General features: G+C 25.9%; 3 protein-coding genes across 6 annotated transcripts; 1 reads left to right on the forward strand and 2 right to left on the reverse strand.

The window, feature by feature from the left end:
- Positions 1 to 916: 916 nt before the first annotated feature.
- Positions 917 to 4,050, forward strand: mRpS2 (mitochondrial ribosomal protein S2). The gene is made up of 3 exons (XM_029313155.2): positions 917 to 1,083; positions 1,169 to 1,267; positions 1,584 to 4,050. The coding sequence occupies exons 1-3, from the start codon at positions 1,050 to 1,052 to the stop codon at positions 2,237 to 2,239; spliced, it is 789 nt and encodes a 262-aa protein (XP_029168988.1). The 5' UTR covers positions 917 to 1,049; the 3' UTR covers positions 2,240 to 4,050.
- On the reverse strand, positions 2,344 to 10,642 carry LOC114938963 (dehydrogenase/reductase SDR family member 7). 2 transcript variants are annotated; one of them, XM_029313151.1, is made up of 9 exons: positions 10,583 to 10,642; positions 6,127 to 6,348; positions 5,208 to 5,354; positions 4,545 to 4,697; positions 4,342 to 4,448; positions 3,960 to 4,199; positions 3,280 to 3,399; positions 2,857 to 3,026; positions 2,344 to 2,556 (listed from the first exon to the last, which is right to left on the reverse strand). In XM_029313151.1, the coding sequence occupies exons 3-9, from the start codon at positions 5,329 to 5,331 to the stop codon at positions 2,487 to 2,489; spliced, it is 984 nt and encodes a 327-aa protein (XP_029168984.1). In that variant the 5' UTR covers positions 5,332 to 5,354; positions 6,127 to 6,348; positions 10,583 to 10,642; the 3' UTR covers positions 2,344 to 2,486. The 2 variants fall into 2 exon arrangements, with proteins under 2 accessions (XP_029168984.1, XP_029168983.1); XM_029313150.2 differs by lacking the exon at positions 10,583 to 10,642 and adding an exon at positions 8,474 to 8,716.
- Positions 9,500 to 16,520, reverse strand: LOC114938964 (phospholipid scramblase 1). Of its 3 annotated transcripts, XR_014924216.1 has the most exons (9): positions 16,087 to 16,519; positions 15,886 to 16,009; positions 15,685 to 15,777; positions 12,951 to 13,103; positions 12,215 to 12,426; positions 11,521 to 11,682; positions 10,863 to 11,009; positions 10,583 to 10,701; positions 9,500 to 9,979 (listed from the first exon to the last, which is right to left on the reverse strand). XR_014924216.1 is itself a non-coding variant. In XM_085480506.1 (8 exons), exons 1-8 carry the CDS (start codon positions 16,120 to 16,122, stop codon positions 10,657 to 10,659), a joined length of 963 nt encoding a protein of 320 aa, XP_085336632.1. In that variant the 5' UTR covers positions 16,123 to 16,520; the 3' UTR covers positions 10,035 to 10,656. The 3 variants fall into 3 exon arrangements, 2 of the variants coding, with proteins under 2 accessions (XP_085336632.1, XP_029168987.2); XM_085480506.1 differs by lacking the exon at positions 9,500 to 9,979 and having other exon boundaries at positions 10,035 to 10,701; positions 15,886 to 16,000; positions 16,087 to 16,520; XM_029313154.2 differs by lacking the exon at positions 9,500 to 9,979 and having other exon boundaries at positions 10,035 to 10,701.
- Between the last annotated feature and the right edge of the window lie 2,322 nt (positions 16,521 to 18,842).

Below are 18,842 nucleotides of genomic sequence, written 5' to 3' on the forward strand. Positions count from 1 at the left end.
GTTATTATATATATATATATTTTTTTTTTTACACAAATAATAATAGTCTTTAGTAAATAATAAATAAATTGAAGTGTATGTATATTTAAAAAAATATTATTTCATAAATCTACATACTTTACGAAAAGTATTAAATATACAAACACGCGTACAAAAAAACATTTTACTGTAAAAAAAAGAAACGATTTTGGTCTCTGCATTTTATTATATTATAGAAAAACCGTTTTATATTTCTTTAAAAATTGTACCAGGATTCATAAAAAGAAAATGATGTAAGTATACTTCATATTCTACAATATATTTTAATAACTTTACGTACACATATTATTTATAAAAAATGTGTTTACCTGATATATATAAATTCTTACACAATCGAAATGTGTCGCAACATTTAAATATTCAAGGATGTATACCTCAATGTACTTATAAAATATTCATTCTTTTTATAACATCCGATAAACTTATTTGCACTAATACATACGCGATTATACTTTATATTAACTGCGTGTATTTTATACGTGTACTAATTATAAAAATTGTAAATACCAGCACATCAATAAATTTTTTCTATATTTAAATTTAAACGTTCTATATTCTCATTTTTATTTTAACAAAAGAGTACGCAAAGTTTGTTTAAACGTGTTATAAGTTTCATTAATACATCTTAAAATATTGAACCATTAATTTTTATTAGAGCAAATAACACCAGCCTATAAATTAAAATTTACTCAACATTAATAAAATTAATGAAATTAATTGACGATTTTCTTATCTATCTTTTTATCTATTTGTGATTTATTTTAATTTTTAGCCCGCCAAAAATCGATGACAGCGCCTCTTACGCAATTATAAGCTATTTGCTATTTCACGATTCGGTTAAACTTGGAATATTCCTCTCTACATATTTTATATCATCCTCGCTTCAAATCAACCACCTAACCTCTATAACTCCGTGACATAACCTAACGAATCTGTTTCTTGTTGTTTACAATTCTTTCCTCTCGGAAATTAAATAAAATTGAGATACAAACTCGCCTACTTTCAACAGAATGTCTTTGTTTGCGAGGAGAATATTTTCCAAACGTATTATATTTTTCGTAAATATAACGCGAGATTAATTAAAAAATTACTTAGTGTATATATTTAACAAAACTTTTTCTATTCGCAGTTTCGAGGGATTGGAAATGTTCACGGCCTGTCGTTTGTAATTCCTATCTTCGCCGATGTCAATTATCGACTCAGACGCAATCAAATGTGGAAGAAGCCGGTTTGTCGAATTATTGCCACTATTATAGTGTTGTGTTTTTCCTCTCATATTGTTTCGAAGAATCAGAAACATGTACATGTATCTTTAATGCATTTATCAATTTTTTATATATTATATATATTGTATATATTATTATTATTATCATAATATATAATTTTATATATTATATATTATATAATTTTTTATATTATATATTATATAATTTTATATATTATATAATTATATATATATATATAAAATTTTATATATTATATAAATATTTTTACAAAGAAATATCTCTGTAATCTGTCAATTATACTTCAGAATTATATTTCAGAAAATCCAGTGGGCAAAACGTTAAATCCGCTGATACATCCAGACTTCTTTCAAGTTCACAAACTGTTCACCGTGAAGGACCTGTACGATGCGAGGGTACATTATGGCCACAAGGATACATCATTGAACGAGCACATGGAGACGTTTATATTCGGATCTCGACTAGGACACTTAATAATCGATTTGGATCAAACTGCTGAATTACTCAGGCAAGCATTGAACTTCATCGCTCACATCGCCTTCAGAGGCGGTATAATTCTGTTCATCTCGCGAAATCCCCAGACCACGTATATAGTGGACAAAACGGCCAAGGAGTGTCAGGAGTTTTCGCACACGAGATTCTGGCGACTAGGACTGTTTCCGAATTCGGAGAACCAGTTTAGGGCCATGACGCGGCTGCCGGATCTCTGTATCTTTCTCAATACCCTCGACACCGTCTTGGCTGAACATCCGGCTGTTAGACATGCGGCGAAGATGTGCATACCCAGCGTCGGCGTAGTCGACACGAATTGCAATCCGAATCTTATAACGTACCCCGTTCCCGGAAATGACGACTCTCCCTGCGCCATAGAGCTCTATTGTTCGTTATTCAAGGAAGCTATCCTCAGAGGAAAGAAAGCTAGAGAAACAATGACAAAGTTGAAAAAGTCGACGTAGTCTAGTAATTAATTGTGTACAAAAAACAGCAGATCGGAATGCATTTCTTTTGCTAATTATAAGAATATATATTATCGTTAATAATACATCATAAAAAATAAACATATAATAAAATCGCAAAATTTATTCACTTATTTATACATATTCTAGCATATATTCTTATATGATATCACATGTTAAAGGACCTTTGGTTAAAAAAACAGTACAATAATATCAAATTATTATCGTTCGTCGATGATAATAAGAGTCAATTTTGTTTGGAAACCTGAGCATCTCGTACTTTCATTAGATATTTTGTGCCCAGAGACTTCATAAACCTATGTAAAAACACAAAACCAATAAGTAACGCAATGATATTAAAATCGATCAAAAAATTCATTCGGTTTCGTTTTTCTAATTCTAATTTTGTAAGTTTACTTTAAGTAAGCTTTAATTGCAATGAAGAGAATTTATAATTATATATTCTAGATATTTGCGTATTCGACTCTCTTCAAATGCTTTATACATCAAAATTAGATAAAAAATAAAATTTAATTGTAAGCTAAATTTTGATGACCGAATGAATTTATTGTAATTATGTGACATGCAGGAATTAAATAAGAGATTAATCTATATACCATTTTGCAAAATTCGGGAAACAATAAAATATGTAAACCAATCGCAAGGCCGTCGGTTTAGCGATCCATACTTCGTCCAGCTTATTTGCAATTGCTACACCCATTAAAATTGCACAACGTTCCACGCTTACTTTAGACTTATTGTCTACTTCCGTTTTTACTCCGTATTTCTAAATAAATCAAAATTTATTAGCATTTATTTATAGTAGTTGGATGTGTATGTGTGTGTGTATGTAAATTTTGTAATTAATTAACACAGGAATTCGTGAGAGTCGAATGTTGCTTCGTTAAAATATAGTTTCACAAGAACACAAAATAAAATTGTGAATTTTATGTAATTATTTTTTTATGCAGTTGCGCCGTCGTAATATAAATTTCATGCAAAATACGCACTCTATAAATCTCAAAATGTATTTTACATACCTCGCCAGCTTTCTCTGTGAAACTCTCTGCTAGAAAATCGGTCTGCACCGGACCCGGGGAAACGATCGTCACGTCGATGTTACTTTCATGATGTTCCATCATCAACGATTTGAAATAACCCTGCGAATTTAATTTCACATATTTGAAGTGAAATGAATTATTGTATTCAGTTAAATAAAATTATGATATATATATATATATATATATATATATATATATATATATATATGTCTCAGAACTGGCGGAAACATTTTTATTGGCAAATAATTATCTTATATTTCATTTTTTTTTCTTTATAGATAAATAGTATCATTTGGAGACGATTTTTTTTAGTGAAATTGTTGAGAGAGGCCATCATTTTTAGCATGTTCCCAATTTTTGTTATATATCTTTATAACTGAGCCTTATATTAAAATTCTATTAAAGCTCTATCTAAAATTAACTGAAGAATGTGGATTCTGTCAATATTTTATTTCCACAAGGCTTAGTTTCCCAAAAAGCCTTTATTTTCAACTGCTTATATAATTCGAAACTTATTGGTGTCTCGACATTTTCGCTGAGGAAAAATCGTCTCCGAATGATACCAGGAATCTGTCATTAAAAACTTTCGTCAGTTCTGGGACACCCTGGGACATATATATATATATATATATATATAGTTAAAAAAGATTTATATTTACGTGCAACGCGTGCTTGGCACCACAATAGGTTGCTGATTTGATTGCTGGTAAAAATCCCGCGACGCTCGAATTAATTACGATTTGACCTGTACCTGTCTGCAAAAAGTGCTTGACCGCTAATCTACTCAAGGATATGCAGGAAAACACATTCAGATCGAACATTTCCCTGTCGACCGTCATCTCGATCTCCTCCCATTGTGCCCTTTGACTGCGACCGGCATTATTAACGAGTATATCCAACTGAAAGATACATATATGCGTATGAGGATCGTAATAAGACTCCTTTTTTAAATTAAAGGATCAATGATAAAATTATATAAATAATAAATAATATATTAATGAATAATAAAAAAATTAATAGATCATAAACAAGCGAAAGTACTTTGCCAAATTTGTCGATTACGTGCAGGAAGGCTTTCTTGTGCGAGTCCTCATCAAGCAGATCCAAAGGATACACTTCCACATCATCGTCGCTCAAGGATTTGTTTCCTGAAGAGAAATGGAACGGTTGTGAACAAAATAATCACGGTGTATCATTATAATTGAAAAAAAATCACCAATTTATTATCGGATGAGTCAGTCTACCTTCCAAACATCTCTTCTTCACTTGTTGTAATTCGGCGACCCTCCGGGCAGACAAGATTAATTTACAACCTGCTTTGGCCAGCACATAAGCCAAGTGTTCTCCAATTCCGCTGGACGCTCCTGTTATCCACACGACTTTGCCCTTTAATGACGCTGAAAATAAGCATGAAAGTATAAATCGATACAGATATTCGTTTATACATTTAAACTTCTACTTTGGATTTGTATAAATTGTACAACAGATTTTGCGGGATAGCATTTTATTTTTATATAAAAAATTTTTAATACATCTTTTAATATTAATATTAATTTTAATACTAGAAATGTATTTAAAAACAATTTTTTGTATATTTTTAATATTAAAATTTATATAGATATATTATATATAGATAATAGAACGTAAACATTAAATAATACATTTTATATTTTAATTTATTACATATGCATATATATATATATATATATATATGCATATGTAATAAATTAAAATATAAAATGTATTATTTAATATTTACGAAAACTCTTCGCACTCTGTTATTAATCATAAATTGCATATAAATGAGTTTTTATTTTATTTGTTTATTTTATCATATTTAGCTCGAAGAAAAATAGCAAATTTCTCGCCACTTTTTAGATCGTGTAAAAATAGATGTATGTACTTACAAACAGGCTTGCCGAATATTTCCTTATAAGCCAGCATTAGATCACAATCCAGAATGGAGGGAAGAATGAGATAGGCGAGATAATACAGAAGAATTAGAAGACCAAAAATTGCGAGTAGAGCCATATTATTGTGATTCAAAAAATTATCTGCAAATAAATAATTCTTATTTTATTTAGTTATTTATACATGTATATATGATATAAATTTTTAATTTAGAAATATATGCTTTCTTTTTAGATGATACTGATTAGTCCTGGAATTTATATATTCTTCAAAAGAAAATTGTTTATTATTATGAAAAAATTTTATTATCTTCCCAACGAGAACAGAAGGTGTCAAAATGATGTCAATTTGACGTTATATTGATTAAATATTGACCAAAAAATGACATAAATTTAGTCAATATGACGTCAAATTGACATCATTTTGACTTTTCTGTTCTCCTTGGATTATATTTCATTTTTTTTTATAGACAAATTTAGTTTTTTCTATATGATAAAACATTTTTTTCTACAATCAAAAATAAAAAACTTATTTGGAGTGGAATATTAAAATAGGACACCGTGTATATATTATATATTTTAAAAATTCTATCGCTCTCATTATTTATTAAAAATGTTAAGCAAATAAAAGTTCGTGTAAATAACATATTCAGTGAATAAAAAATAAAAATCGATAAACGAGATTTATAATCAAAAATATATGTAGTAAGAAAAACGATTGTTGAACAACCGAACAATATGGAACAAATTGCACGATAAATTGGAAATATATGGAAATGTATGGAAATTAGAATTGTTTTGTATATAATAACAGTAGATTTTGTTTTGTAATATTCAAACGGTCGAACTTTTATTTGCTAATAAATTCTCAATTGTAGAAATTTGTAAATTACACTTTCTTAGAATTACTACTTACCTTTTAAGTAAATTTTCGTTAATGATGCCTGTTGATGCTTTTCGAAGTTCCAACTGTCTGTTATTTTTATTTCGACAATCTGGCAAGGTTCGGAAACATATCACTTCTTATATACTTCTTATATTTGTTGATTTTGAGGAAGTAGTAGGGATATACCCGATTCTTTCTCCTTTTTGTATCCTCTGCGATGATATCAAACTTCCCCAAATGCTTCCCAAATACCTATATAGTAAAATGAAATATATTAATAATATTAATGTGTTGATAATTATCATATTTTTTGCGTTATGATTCTATATGTCGCTTATTTTTGCTGTCGAAAAAATTCACGACAATGAAAAAAGGTGACACATAGCTTAACAAATCATAATAAGTACATCTCCTAATTTTTTCGACAAGAATTTTAATATTTATATACTGAAAAAAAATTATTAAAATTATAAATTTTATTTTTATATTAAAATCTTATTTTATAATTGCATAATTTTAATATTGTCTTATAAATCATTTATTTGAAATAAATAAATACTTTTTCACATAAAATCAATATATTATTAATTTAAAATAAATATTTATTCGAATTCAATCAATTTTTTACAGTGTACCCGAATGCAGCTCGAGCGTCCATTGTTTAAAATTTAAGTTTACAATTCCTTCAAAAAGTGAAAATATGGAATATATATATTGTATTTTTTTTCTTTAATTTTTTCACAGAAATTTAATTAAATTATTATAATTATATATCGTTCTTTGAAATTATGTAACACTTCATATTGAACTCTTGTTATATCAGCGAAGAATGCAACTTTCTGTTATGTAATTGTAATTAATAGCTCAATTAATTCTGTGCGTGTAACATAATGTACCATAGATATTAGGATTGAAATCTTAAAACGATGCTTGTTAGAATATACGCGCATCTATAAATAGATGTAAATCACTAATTTCAAGATTATTTACTGCATACATACATTTTTTCCCTTGAATAAGATGTCAATCTTATTTAAGGAAAAAAAATATGTCAATAGATATCAATCTTATTTAAGGAAAAAAAATGTATGTATGCAGTAAATATTCTTGAAATAAGTGATTTACATCTAATCTCTTTTATATATCTATATTTATATATGCGTATAAAAATCTCATTTTAATTAACGTCTAATTGAAATTTGATTATTTATTAATGTAAACAATATATTCCATTATATTATTAACTATATTTTTAATTTATTTTTAATTATATTTAGTTATTTTCAATTATTTTTAATTATTTTTAAATTATTAAAAATGTAATATAAAGATTAATTATAATCTCAAAATTCTTATAGTGTAAAAATATAGTATTAAATTTGATGAAAAAAAGAAAAATAATTTTATGATAAAATTTCTATGTTTAAGTTATAATTATGTATTCGCAGTTTTGTTTTCTTTTTATTATTATGACAACCGCGAAATGAGCACACATATTGTCGTTGTGGCATATTTAAAATGTATAGAAAATTAAATTGAATATCTTTTTAACTTCTAATTGTAAGATTAAAATTAATTTTGCGTTGTATAAATAATGTTCTAATGTCACACAATTATCTTCAATAATTTATAATGATTTTGCATTATTTGTGTTTGCCAAAAAATGTATGCTTCTATAATTTCTATTCTATTTTTCTTGCTTGTTTCATCCAAATCAAATTATTTATTTATAAATAACTTTGAAAAAACAATTTATCCTATCCACAATCAGATTTCGAGATTATCGATTATCAATTATAATTACGTAATTTATTGCAATATTAAATATCAAGCAAAAATTTTTTCTACTATTTTCACTGAATATAATGTTTTCAAAGTAGATTTTTAAAAAATTATCCAATACTAATATTCGGGTGTGTATTTAATTGCAAATTTTTCACAGTATTTTTTATTTAAGTAAAAATAAAAAAAATAAATTAAATCAAATAAAATCGTGGCTACAATTATTTAATCCAAGTAGAACAGAAAATCAAAATAATATCATTTTGAATAATGTTGATCAAATTTGGAGTTCAAATTTGCTCAAGATGACGTCAAATTGACATTATGTTGACTTTTCTGTTCTACTTGGGAAATTATTCTTTACGATCAATTATGTGTTAATTATTAAATATATATATTGTCATATATTTGACATACGAAAATTATTATTATTATTTCTATACTAGTGTGATGCAGAACTTACTCATTATATCCAAAGTCACGTGTCAAATATCGATCGATTATCATATAAAAGATCTCCCAAAAATGCATAAAAATTTTAATTGTCCTGCATGCGACACAACTCTGTATATTTACGTATTTTCTTTCGATTTACCTGAGTATATATATGTTCTCTTCCCTGATATTTTCTCACAATCAGTCACTATATATTCTAAATTCGCGAAAGACCGGTTCGCTTTATATGAATAGAGGAAACAAAGGATTCGCCGTAGATGAATGGAGACTCGGACAACGACTTGGATCGCTTGGATGACGACTCCACGAAGGCGTCGACGATAATAATATGGCATAAAATAAGCACGTTTGCGAACGTTGGAAACTGACTTAAGCCGAGTTGTAGACGCAGCTTTATATACGATGTACAAACTGAAGAGTGGCAGCTGCCAGCGAGAAATTTCGGTATGATTCGGATACTTTCGTAACACGTGTGAACAAAACATTCATTGTCAGTCCAACACTTCACTAGTCGGACGTTTTAATGACATAAATTCATTCAAAATTTTTTATACCAAATTTTCCAGCGATTTTTATAGTTCTCATCTATTAATATTGAAGGAATGCACAAATTTTGGTTTATTGAATGCCTACATAACATAAAAATTTATTAGAATATATAATTATATTATTTATTTCTTTTTTATGTATTAATTTTTAATATAAATGCGCGAGAAAAATATAGCATCTTTTATCAATAATAATAATAATTTACTGATTCCCTATACAGCACCAAATATTTTTAAAATCTTTGAAAAATATTTCTTAAAAGATAAAATAATTCTCGAAAATATTTTTAAAATGTTTCTATGTCCGCTTTTTCATGTTTAAAAAATATTTTTGAATATAGATTTAAACTAATATTTCAAAAATACGTATCAAATATTTAAAAAAATATTATCTGAGCGATAAAGAAGAACATTTTTTAAATATTCTAAAAAATGTTATCACAAAAATTTTTAAATCATTTTAAAATATTCCTAAAAGCATTTTAAAATGTTTTTATGCAATATTTTATAGAAATATTTAGAAATATTTTTTGAAAACAATATTTTTTGTGGTATGGGTCGCAATTCAAAATTTTGATCGATCGATTCGCATTAATTTTCTCTCCAAAAGACATTAATTCCTTCCTACCTCTATTTTATTTTAACAATTTCTTGTTGCATCTGGGAGCCAACAGGTTTGACACGAGATAATAATCCAAGATATACTTTTGAATAAATTAGTACTTATTGGTAATTATTTTTCAAGAAAGATTTGTGTAAAAAATGGATATTTGAAGTTCTATACATTAATAATTCTAATTTTCCAATTTATTCCCACGTTATAGATTAATATTTTTGATTAATAATAATATGTCTCGTTGATTGAAAGCATATCTTTTCTTCATTGAACCGTATTGTTTATACATATCGTACGAGTGATTTTGTAACAATGAAAATTGTTGCAGCGCACATATTAGCATAGGGAAAAGTGCTTATCTTGCACTTTATGCATTTGAGTAGACAGCTATTGATAAAGTGTGTTCGAAGGACTTTATATTGTCAATTGTCAGCACTTGTTTTTCTTTAATATTGTTAATATTTTAATATTACTTTAAATGCTGAAAAAAATATATATATATAATTTTTAAAAATTAATTTTTATTAATTCTGATTTATATATATATGTACATATATATATATATATATATATATATATATATATTATATCAACGAGACATTATTATATATAATATATATATATATATATATATATATATATACAATTTCAAATATAGATATGTATATTTTAATCTCTATTTAACTCTTTCTTCTTTCTAATCTACATAATTCTTATACAGAAACATGAATATAATACAAATATGTATTGAATATAAAATACAAATAAAAATCTAAATATATCTAAAGCTAAAGGATATGCTCAAGTTTTATATTAATATGTTCGAACGTTTTAAAAAAAGAATACTTAGTCATTTGAAATTTTACTTGAAAAATGGGAATTTCTTTGTTTGCAAACATTGCATTCGTATAACAGATAATAGTCTCGCGATAAGTATTTATTATATACATATATGATGCAATACTAAATAGAATATTGAATAATTAATAAATGATCCAATCGCGCGTGTCGCGCTTATATAACGTATTTATATAAGGAAATTTCTGATAAAAGGAAAAATATAAATTATTTCCTCAAAAAATACCTGTGTATGCACTTGCGCTTGCATAGAGAAAAATGATGATTTTTAAATTGTATATAAATTGTTTATAACCATATCTATCTCCTGGACGCTTTTCTTATTCGTTGAAAATATAAGTATTCCTGAAACAAGACGAAGAAATTTTATAAAATATGAGGCGGCCTCAATAATAAATACAATTACTATATTTTTATATTTAAATGATTGCTTATATAATAATAATTATTATTATATATATATCAGAAAGCGATTATCGCGATGTAATAGAAAATCGATCACTAACTATCAAGAATGATGCGCCGAGAAGTAGGCTTTTCAATTTCACATCGGTCTCTACTGGAAATGTGAGCAATAGAATATAATCGACCGATAAGTGATCCCATTCATGTATCAGCGATGCGACTTGGCGCGATCCATCTACAGATATGATCTAAAACGGGAAAAATATTAAAATATTATATTAAATATTATATTAAAATATTATATTACTATTTTTGATAGAATATTAATTATATTCATCTATTAGAAGTTTTTGTTAATTTTCATTTTAAAAATATTATATTAATTTATTATAAAAATATGATGTCTTAATATTTTTTTATTCTTACATCTACTTATTAATAATATAACATTAAAAAAATGAAAATTAATATAAAAACTGAATAGATAAATATAATTAATATTGTATAGAAAATAGTAATATGATATTTAAATACAATAAATATATTTAAATTTATGTATATATCTTTGTCTTCTTATGTATGCAGAAATTAACATATTTCTGTATGAATAATATTAAAATTATGCGTGATAAGCAAAAACATATTGAAACAAACTTGCACGATTCCAATCCCCACCAAGCTTAATAGATAATTGTAATTTTTTAGAAATCGTAGACTCGTGGCGTCTTCGCATATTTTATACGTGGATGATTTATTCACCTGGAATTGCGCTTCTTTGTACATACAGCAGCCGCAGATATTGGGTCCGTATATATTACAGAGCGGTTCCTTGTACGCATCATACACCGTAAAGTTTGGTCCCACCAAACTGAAATTCTCCTCCACGCTACCGATGAGATTCGCGCTCTCCACTGTGATTTTCTGCAAAAATGCATGAGATTATCAAACACAAAGATCAAAATAACTCACTCGTCACACATCTATCTGTCAAGGTCTTTTATCTTTTATCGTTCTGTTTATATACTCGACTATCGAAGTGCAATCCTGCTATCTTTTTGTTCCTTTCAGTCTAAATTGATATCTCTGTTATTCAATGTAATTTTAATCATAATGTATATATATGTATATAATTAGATTTATATATTTTTAATATAACTTTTATGTAATAGCTATATATATATAATATATATAATTTTTTATATAATAATTATAAAAAATATATATAAAAAATTATATAATAAATATATATATAAATTATAAATATATATATTTAAATATATATATATAATTTTTATTATATAAAAAATTATATTTATAATTTATATGTATATATATATATATATATATATATATATATATATTTACAAGATTTCCGAGGCATAGCGAACCTCGACAGTTAACAAACACCGATTCAAAGACGTGAGCGCAAATAATATGCGGTATGTTAACTTGCCTGTCGCGATCCAGGCACGTGCATCCAACTGGGATCCTTTCGCATGACGAAGGCGGTCTCGCCGCATTGATCCAGGACATTTAGCACAAAACCCTTGTACCAGCCGAACATTCGTGACTGCGTTTCCATCTTGGACTCCATCGCCAGGAACAGCGTTTCCGCCCGCGGCACTTTCACCCTGTACTGAGTTCCTCTTTCCGTTCTGCCGAGTACTACCGAGTATTTCGCGTAAATCGTATATTGCATTTATTTTTTTATTTTATTTTTACTTATATATAAATTTTTCTTTTTTTTATGTGCGTATATAATTACTCTATATATATTGTATATAATTTTAAATATTATATAAATCAATCTACTATAAAAAATAAAATTTCTACTACAATTTATGTAACAATAATAAATGTAAATTATATACCTCTTAAATAATCTGTAAATAAAATTTAATATTATAATATTAATTATATGTATACATGTAATATATAATTAATATTATAATAGGAGAAAGAGAAAGAGAGAAAGATATATAAATGCTTAAAAATTAAAAATACCAACTCCTGCAGCAAATAAAAATAAATTTATATATATATATATATATATAAAATTATTTTATATATTATATTTTATATATTATATTATATTATTTTATATATTCTAATTATTTTCTATATTTTTCTGTTTCGTTCTCTTTCTTGTGATAGACGCGCGTGAGATGCTTGAAATATATTGTACGTACGAGTACTCAAATCAATAACCTGCTGAATTTCCAACTGTTCGACTCCGGCCAGGAACTGCGTGCCGGAAGTCGCGCTCAATTGCGCCCTGGGCGTCGAGATCCAGTCCAGGGTGTTGACGGGAATAGGTCTTCGCGGAAATCGGAGCTCGCCTTCTGCAAGAAGCGTGATTATGTGACGAAACATGAAAGACCTCTCGGAATTTTATTAAGTTACGCGGGCACTCGAATTAATCGAGAGATCGATTCCGTCGTGTTATGTAACGCAGACTCTCATTAACCCGCATTGAAGGCCGATGTGGGAGAAATTAAACTATTATGATAATAGTTAAATATATTATTATAATAGTATATATTATTAAATGTATTATTTGAATAGTAAAATATACTATTATAATAGTTAAACATATTATTATAATAGTTAAATAATTAAATATACATTAATAAACTATTATTCTTCCCACGTTTTTATATCAATTGCAGTTCTTGTGCGATGCACTTTCGTAAAAAAATAAGATACAATAAAATCAAAAAAATTGTCGATTACCTCAGCATAATTGACGCTGATAAAATGTTTCTTCTTTATCTATTTTGCGATAACAATATTATAAACTTCATTTTAATTAAGAATTTTTATGTTTGTCTTAATTTATATTATTAATTTTTCATATGTATTCCAACATACATAATATTCTTAGTTGAATTATATGTAGAAAAAATTGTTTATGTAATAAAAAAATAATAAACTAATAATAAGACAAACTAAAATAAAATAATATACTTTTTACGTTCAAATACATATAAGAAAATCTAATAATATGTAAAATAAGACAAATTGAAGTAAATAAATTAATAATTAATATATACTAATACAATAATTAATGCATTTTTTTCCCCATTCGATCTCTTTTTTCCTAACTTCTGTAATGATAATTCTTTATAGTTTCTTTTAAATATCTATCTATAGAAAAAAGGACAAAGAAATATTTTATCGAATGCTAGTCATTAATAAGTTTGTTATCTTATTATCACAGCGAAGATATATGTAATTATTTTATTTCAATTTGTTTTATTTTAAGTTATTAAATATTTCTATATATTGTATATTCCATAAGTAAAAATTTTTAAACTAATAATAAGATTTCTACACAGAGAGAATTTTCTTTTAGAATTTGTCCTGAAAATCATAATAATTACAATAAAAAATATTAATATCTACCACAATAAGATATAAAATATGTTTGATTAATTTTTAATTTTACACATTTTAGTAATATATTTTACTATACAATTTTTTTATTGTGGTAAATATTAATCAGGGAAAACTCATAAAATTCTTTCAATACCATATATTGTCCTACAATTGTCATAATTTTTAGGATAAATTCTAAGAGAAAATTATCTCTGTGTAGGAGAATCTAATAAAACATAAAATAGGACAAACTGAAATAAAATAATAAGTACACTCTTTTCTCCGTTTGATCTCTTTTTTACTAGAAATTCTATATGAACCCAGTAATGCAGTAATTCCTTATAAATATATATATTTATTTTTATAGGAGGAAAAAAATAAATATCTGATTGAATATTCTAGCTGTTAATACACTGTAAAAAAATTAATTAAATACTTAAATATTTATTTCAATACTGCCTCATAAATAATTTATTTCAAACTAATGATATTCATTTGACGTGAAAAAGCATTTATTTGATACAAGAAAAATTTTCAAAACAGATAAATATTTATTTGTTTCAAATAAATGATCTAAATAAGGCACAGTGCTGTGCTTAGATGATTTTAAAATTAACTAGATAAAGATGAGATCAAAATATGTAAATTCTTAGATAAGATAAAGATGATTTTATTTTAAATATATCTAATATATCTAAATAAAAGATAAAATTATACGGCAATTCATCTAGATAATTTTCTAGATAATAATTTTTAAAACTGCTTATGTAAACGCAGTTATAAAAGGGATATAAAAATATATGTATTCATATTTTTATTTATAAATTTTTATTGCTTATTACTTAAGTTTACTATTTAAGTATTTTTATGTGTTATGATTCTAAACCAAAATTATCTGAAAATTATTCTGGATAATTTAGTAAGGATATTTTTTTTTGTAAGATGCAGATATAGATAACACATTTTTATTATCTATATAAAAATAAGATGATGCCAAAGTTTCATCTAGATGATCATCTATATAATTTCCCGGGAAAAATTTTTTATATATAATTATATGTGAAATATGTCCATTTTTATACATAATTATATTTTATATCAATTATATTATATTTTATTTTATATTATATTTTATAAATTATATTTTATTATATTATAAAGTATATAAGGATTCATATATATAATCATGTCAAATTATATATAAAACACACATGTATATATTAATATATATGAAAAAATATACTTATTTATTATATATATATAAATTCATATAATTATATATAAAAAGCACTTTTATCTAATTATGTGTGAACATATTTCATATATAATTTTGCGATTATATGTATAATTTTATATATTTCTATATAATTTTATATTAGTTATATATAAAAAATTTTTTCACGAGTTTATTTAGATAACAGCAAACACTGATGATCTAAATAAGGTACTGAAATATAAAATATTTATTAATCCAATAATTTTTTTTCAATGTAAGCTGTCACAAAGCATGTATATTCACACACATACACACACATACACACACACCTGTCGGTTGCATCGTGATGATGTTGCTGTTGGCGTAAATGATCGGCGCGTTTTCCTGCATCTCTATCGTCTGCGTTCCTGTGGACGACGTTCCTGAAGGGATCCGGGAAAAAAAGAGAAGCGCGCGATATAACGTTTTCTACAAGAATAACGTCGCGCCTGACTTGTGATAAGAACGCGATATCGCTCATTGTCTGATACCGGTTGCCGATGATTGTTCGCCACTCGTGGACGCCTCGTTCAGCTGTTGCACAAAACTTCTTTGCTCCATCCTCGGCTCCGCTTCCGTGTATCGCATGAGGGTCTCCTCTCTTCTCTGAACCGGCTGCAACAGTTCAGAGTTTCATTCTTTCCCTTTTATTATGCAGTAGAAGAGGTCAGTTCAGCTGGGAAAGAACAGACCTGATTGCGTGAAAAAGAAAATTGGTCCAAATCCATAGATAAGGCTGCGCGAGAAATCAGCTGATCGATCTGTCACCCTTATTCCGAGGTTTGTTCGCTTTCCTCCGAATTTTCGGGCGAAACGTCGAGCGAGCACTGCTGGATCATTCGCGATTTAATTCTTTAGTCTACCTTGTTATCGTTCCTGATAAATCCAGCATTTATCTTTGACGCGGATAAGCGATATCGCAGGTAGATATCGATAATAGTACGTTTGTCCATAACACAAAAGTGCTAATCTTTCGAATCGAGAGCCAAAATCGCCAGTGACGAGTGTGCAAAAAAATGCAGATTGTTCCTCTTTTCTTCAATTTCTTTTTTTTATACATATGTCTTCGCGTTACTTTTATACAGGATTGGGTAATAACTAACTTAATTAACTTAATTAGTAACTTAATTTGTAACTTAATTAGTAACTTAATTTGTAACTTAATTTGTAACTTAATTTGTAACTTAATTTGTAACTTAATTTGTAACTTAATTAGTTAAAAGTTTTAAAAAAGTTAAAAAGTTAATAACTTTAACTTAGCTTAGTTAATTTAAAATGTATTAATTTTTAATCTCAACTAGTTATTTTTTACCTTAAACTTATTAACTTTTTCCTAAGTTAAATTTTGTTATCTCTGAATTATTGTTTTTTTATAAATTATAAACGTATTATTTTTAAATTAAAGTATTATTAATTTTTTTGTTCATTTATTGTCATCAATTTTAATTACTAAAAAATATATTTCTACATAAAAATAAAAAATTCTTTGTTATTTGTTATTATATATTTTAAAAGAATTAACAAACAAAATTCTAATTTAATATAAATAATATTTTTAAAAATTAACTTTTGATTTAACTTCAGTTAATTTAATCTTAACTTAAATTCAACTAAATTAATTTTTTGTTCATAAAACTTTTAACTTAACTAAATTAAGTTTGTAAGCAACTAACTTTAACTTAACTTAGTTTAAAAAAATCATTAACTTACCCAACCCTGTTTTTGTATATATTTGATTTTCTAATCAATTGTTTGTAATATCTTATTAATTTATGGCTGATTAATTTTTATTGTCATTTACTAATCTTTTGCGAAATATATTTTCCGATAGATTATTTGTGGTGAACAATTATCGTAACATTTTTATATATTTAAGAACATAAATATTTCAATTCACTAAAGAGATCTATGAGGAACTAGATAATTTATAATAATTCGTAATTTGAAAAAAACAAATTGTAAAATGTTCTTATAGTATTCGGTATAAATTGTAGAATCGACGATTATGTTTTACGAAAAGAAGAAACAAATAAAAGATATTAAATACATGATTGCATAACTAAAAAAAAATTTTATCGTAAAAGTGAAATACTTTAAAAAAATATTTTCCAATTTTTTAGAATCATTTTATTGATTCTATCGATCTACTGGACGTTCTATTTATCTATGTTGAACACTCTATACAGACTTTAATACGCGTATTAACATAATATGCATATTTATGCCATTTTCTTATAATTGCGTATTAATCGTTAAATTACATATTCGTAAACATTGATAATTTTTTCATGCGTATTATATAAATATTTTTATAATTATATATATAATTATATAAAAAGATATAGATGTATTTTATAAATGTAAATAATCTGCAAGGTATTTTTTGCACGACTAAAAAATATGCTTTCTGAGTAGAATTCTTCTCTTTTTTTGCACGTACAAGAAATTAATTCATTAGATTTAAGCTCTTTCTTCGTTCCAATTCATTTCGCAGCAAACCAAATGATATTTCCATTATCATTGAGCTTTTATTCTCGAAACTCACGCGATAAGACTTTGCCCTTGCGTATATACTTATCTTTCGATTAAAAACATATATACACATATATTTATACATATATATAAATATATATAAGATCGCACACAGAGGAGTTCTATGCAAATATATTATACATTTTTATATTTTTTAAATCTGCAAAAAAAAATAATGTAAAAAAAGCTGTAAAAAAGAAAAAAACAAAGTCTCTTTTTGTCATAAAGCAAGTAAAATTTGCGATTTTAAACTAGCCTGCTTTTAATAACATAACGTCATTATTAAATTATATCAGTGTAAGTTTTTTAATGATTTCTTTCTTTTATTCAGCTATTGAAAAGAGCGAGCAGATATTTGCGGCGTTCTATATTAAAAAAATTCTTCGCTCAGTATATTCATTTACACAACAGCATTTACATTTAAACTGATCCTTTTACGTCCAATTGCGAATTAATTTCCTCCCATTATTTTTTCGAGACGGGGATTCAACGTAAAATATTTCGCCTAAAAATTTCCCGACGATCGCTAGCTGCGAATTCAATTAAATTTTTACAAAAATGCCCACGTGCGAAATAACTTTATCCGAAATTGCAAAAAGCAAAAACCGATACACTTACACCGAGAGAAATAAAAAATACGAGATACTCGATACTTTTTTTCCATGCGTATTATAATTATATATATAATATACATTAATATATAGAATATAAGTAATATATATAATATATAGAATAGATATCATATATAATATATATATAATATAATATATAATATATAATAATATCATATAATATATAATATATATATAATAATATAATTCTCTCTCTATATATCCTATAGTTAATCATATATAGTCTAATATATAATAGAGATAAATATCTCTATATATCGTTACTATCTAATATATATATTCTA

The sequence above is a fragment of the Nylanderia fulva genome, unplaced genomic scaffold (assembly GCF_048542155.1).
Source record: "Nylanderia fulva isolate GAGA-0341 unplaced genomic scaffold, ASM4854215v1 Scaffold15, whole genome shotgun sequence".
Classification (NCBI taxonomy): domain Eukaryota; kingdom Metazoa; phylum Arthropoda; class Insecta; order Hymenoptera; family Formicidae; genus Nylanderia; species Nylanderia fulva.

Coding starts and splice junctions, on each gene's coding strand:
- mRpS2 (XM_029313155.2), top strand. CDS start 1,050: ATGTCTTTGTTTGCGAGGAGAATATTTTCCAAAC. Junction 1,084..1,168: donor GAGGAGAATATTTTCCAAAC/GTATTATATTTT, acceptor TTCTATTCGCAG/TTTCGAGGGATTGGAAATGT. Junction 1,268..1,583: donor ATCAAATGTGGAAGAAGCCG/GTTTGTCGAATT, acceptor ATTATATTTCAG/AAAATCCAGTGGGCAAAACG.
- LOC114938963 (XM_029313151.1), bottom strand. CDS start 5,331: ATGGCTCTACTCGCAATTTTTGGTCTTCTAATTCTTCTGTATTATCTC. Junction 4,698..5,207: donor AATATTCGGCAAGCCTGTTT/GTAAGTACATAC, acceptor GCTTATTTTCAG/CGTCATTAAAGGGCAAAGTC. Junction 4,200..4,341: donor TAATCGACAAATTTGGCAAA/GTACTTTCGCTT, acceptor TGTATCTTTCAG/TTGGATATACTCGTTAATAA.
- LOC114938964 (XM_029313154.2), bottom strand. CDS start 16,122: ATGGATTTGGACCAATTTTCTTTTTCACGCAATCAG. Junction 13,104..15,684: donor CATCACGATGCAACCGACAG/GTGTGTGTGTAT, acceptor CGCTTCTTGCAG/AAGGCGAGCTCCGATTTCCG. Junction 12,427..12,950: donor GGTTATTGATTTGAGTACTC/GTACGTACAATA, acceptor AATACTCGGTAG/TACTCGGCAGAACGGAAAGA.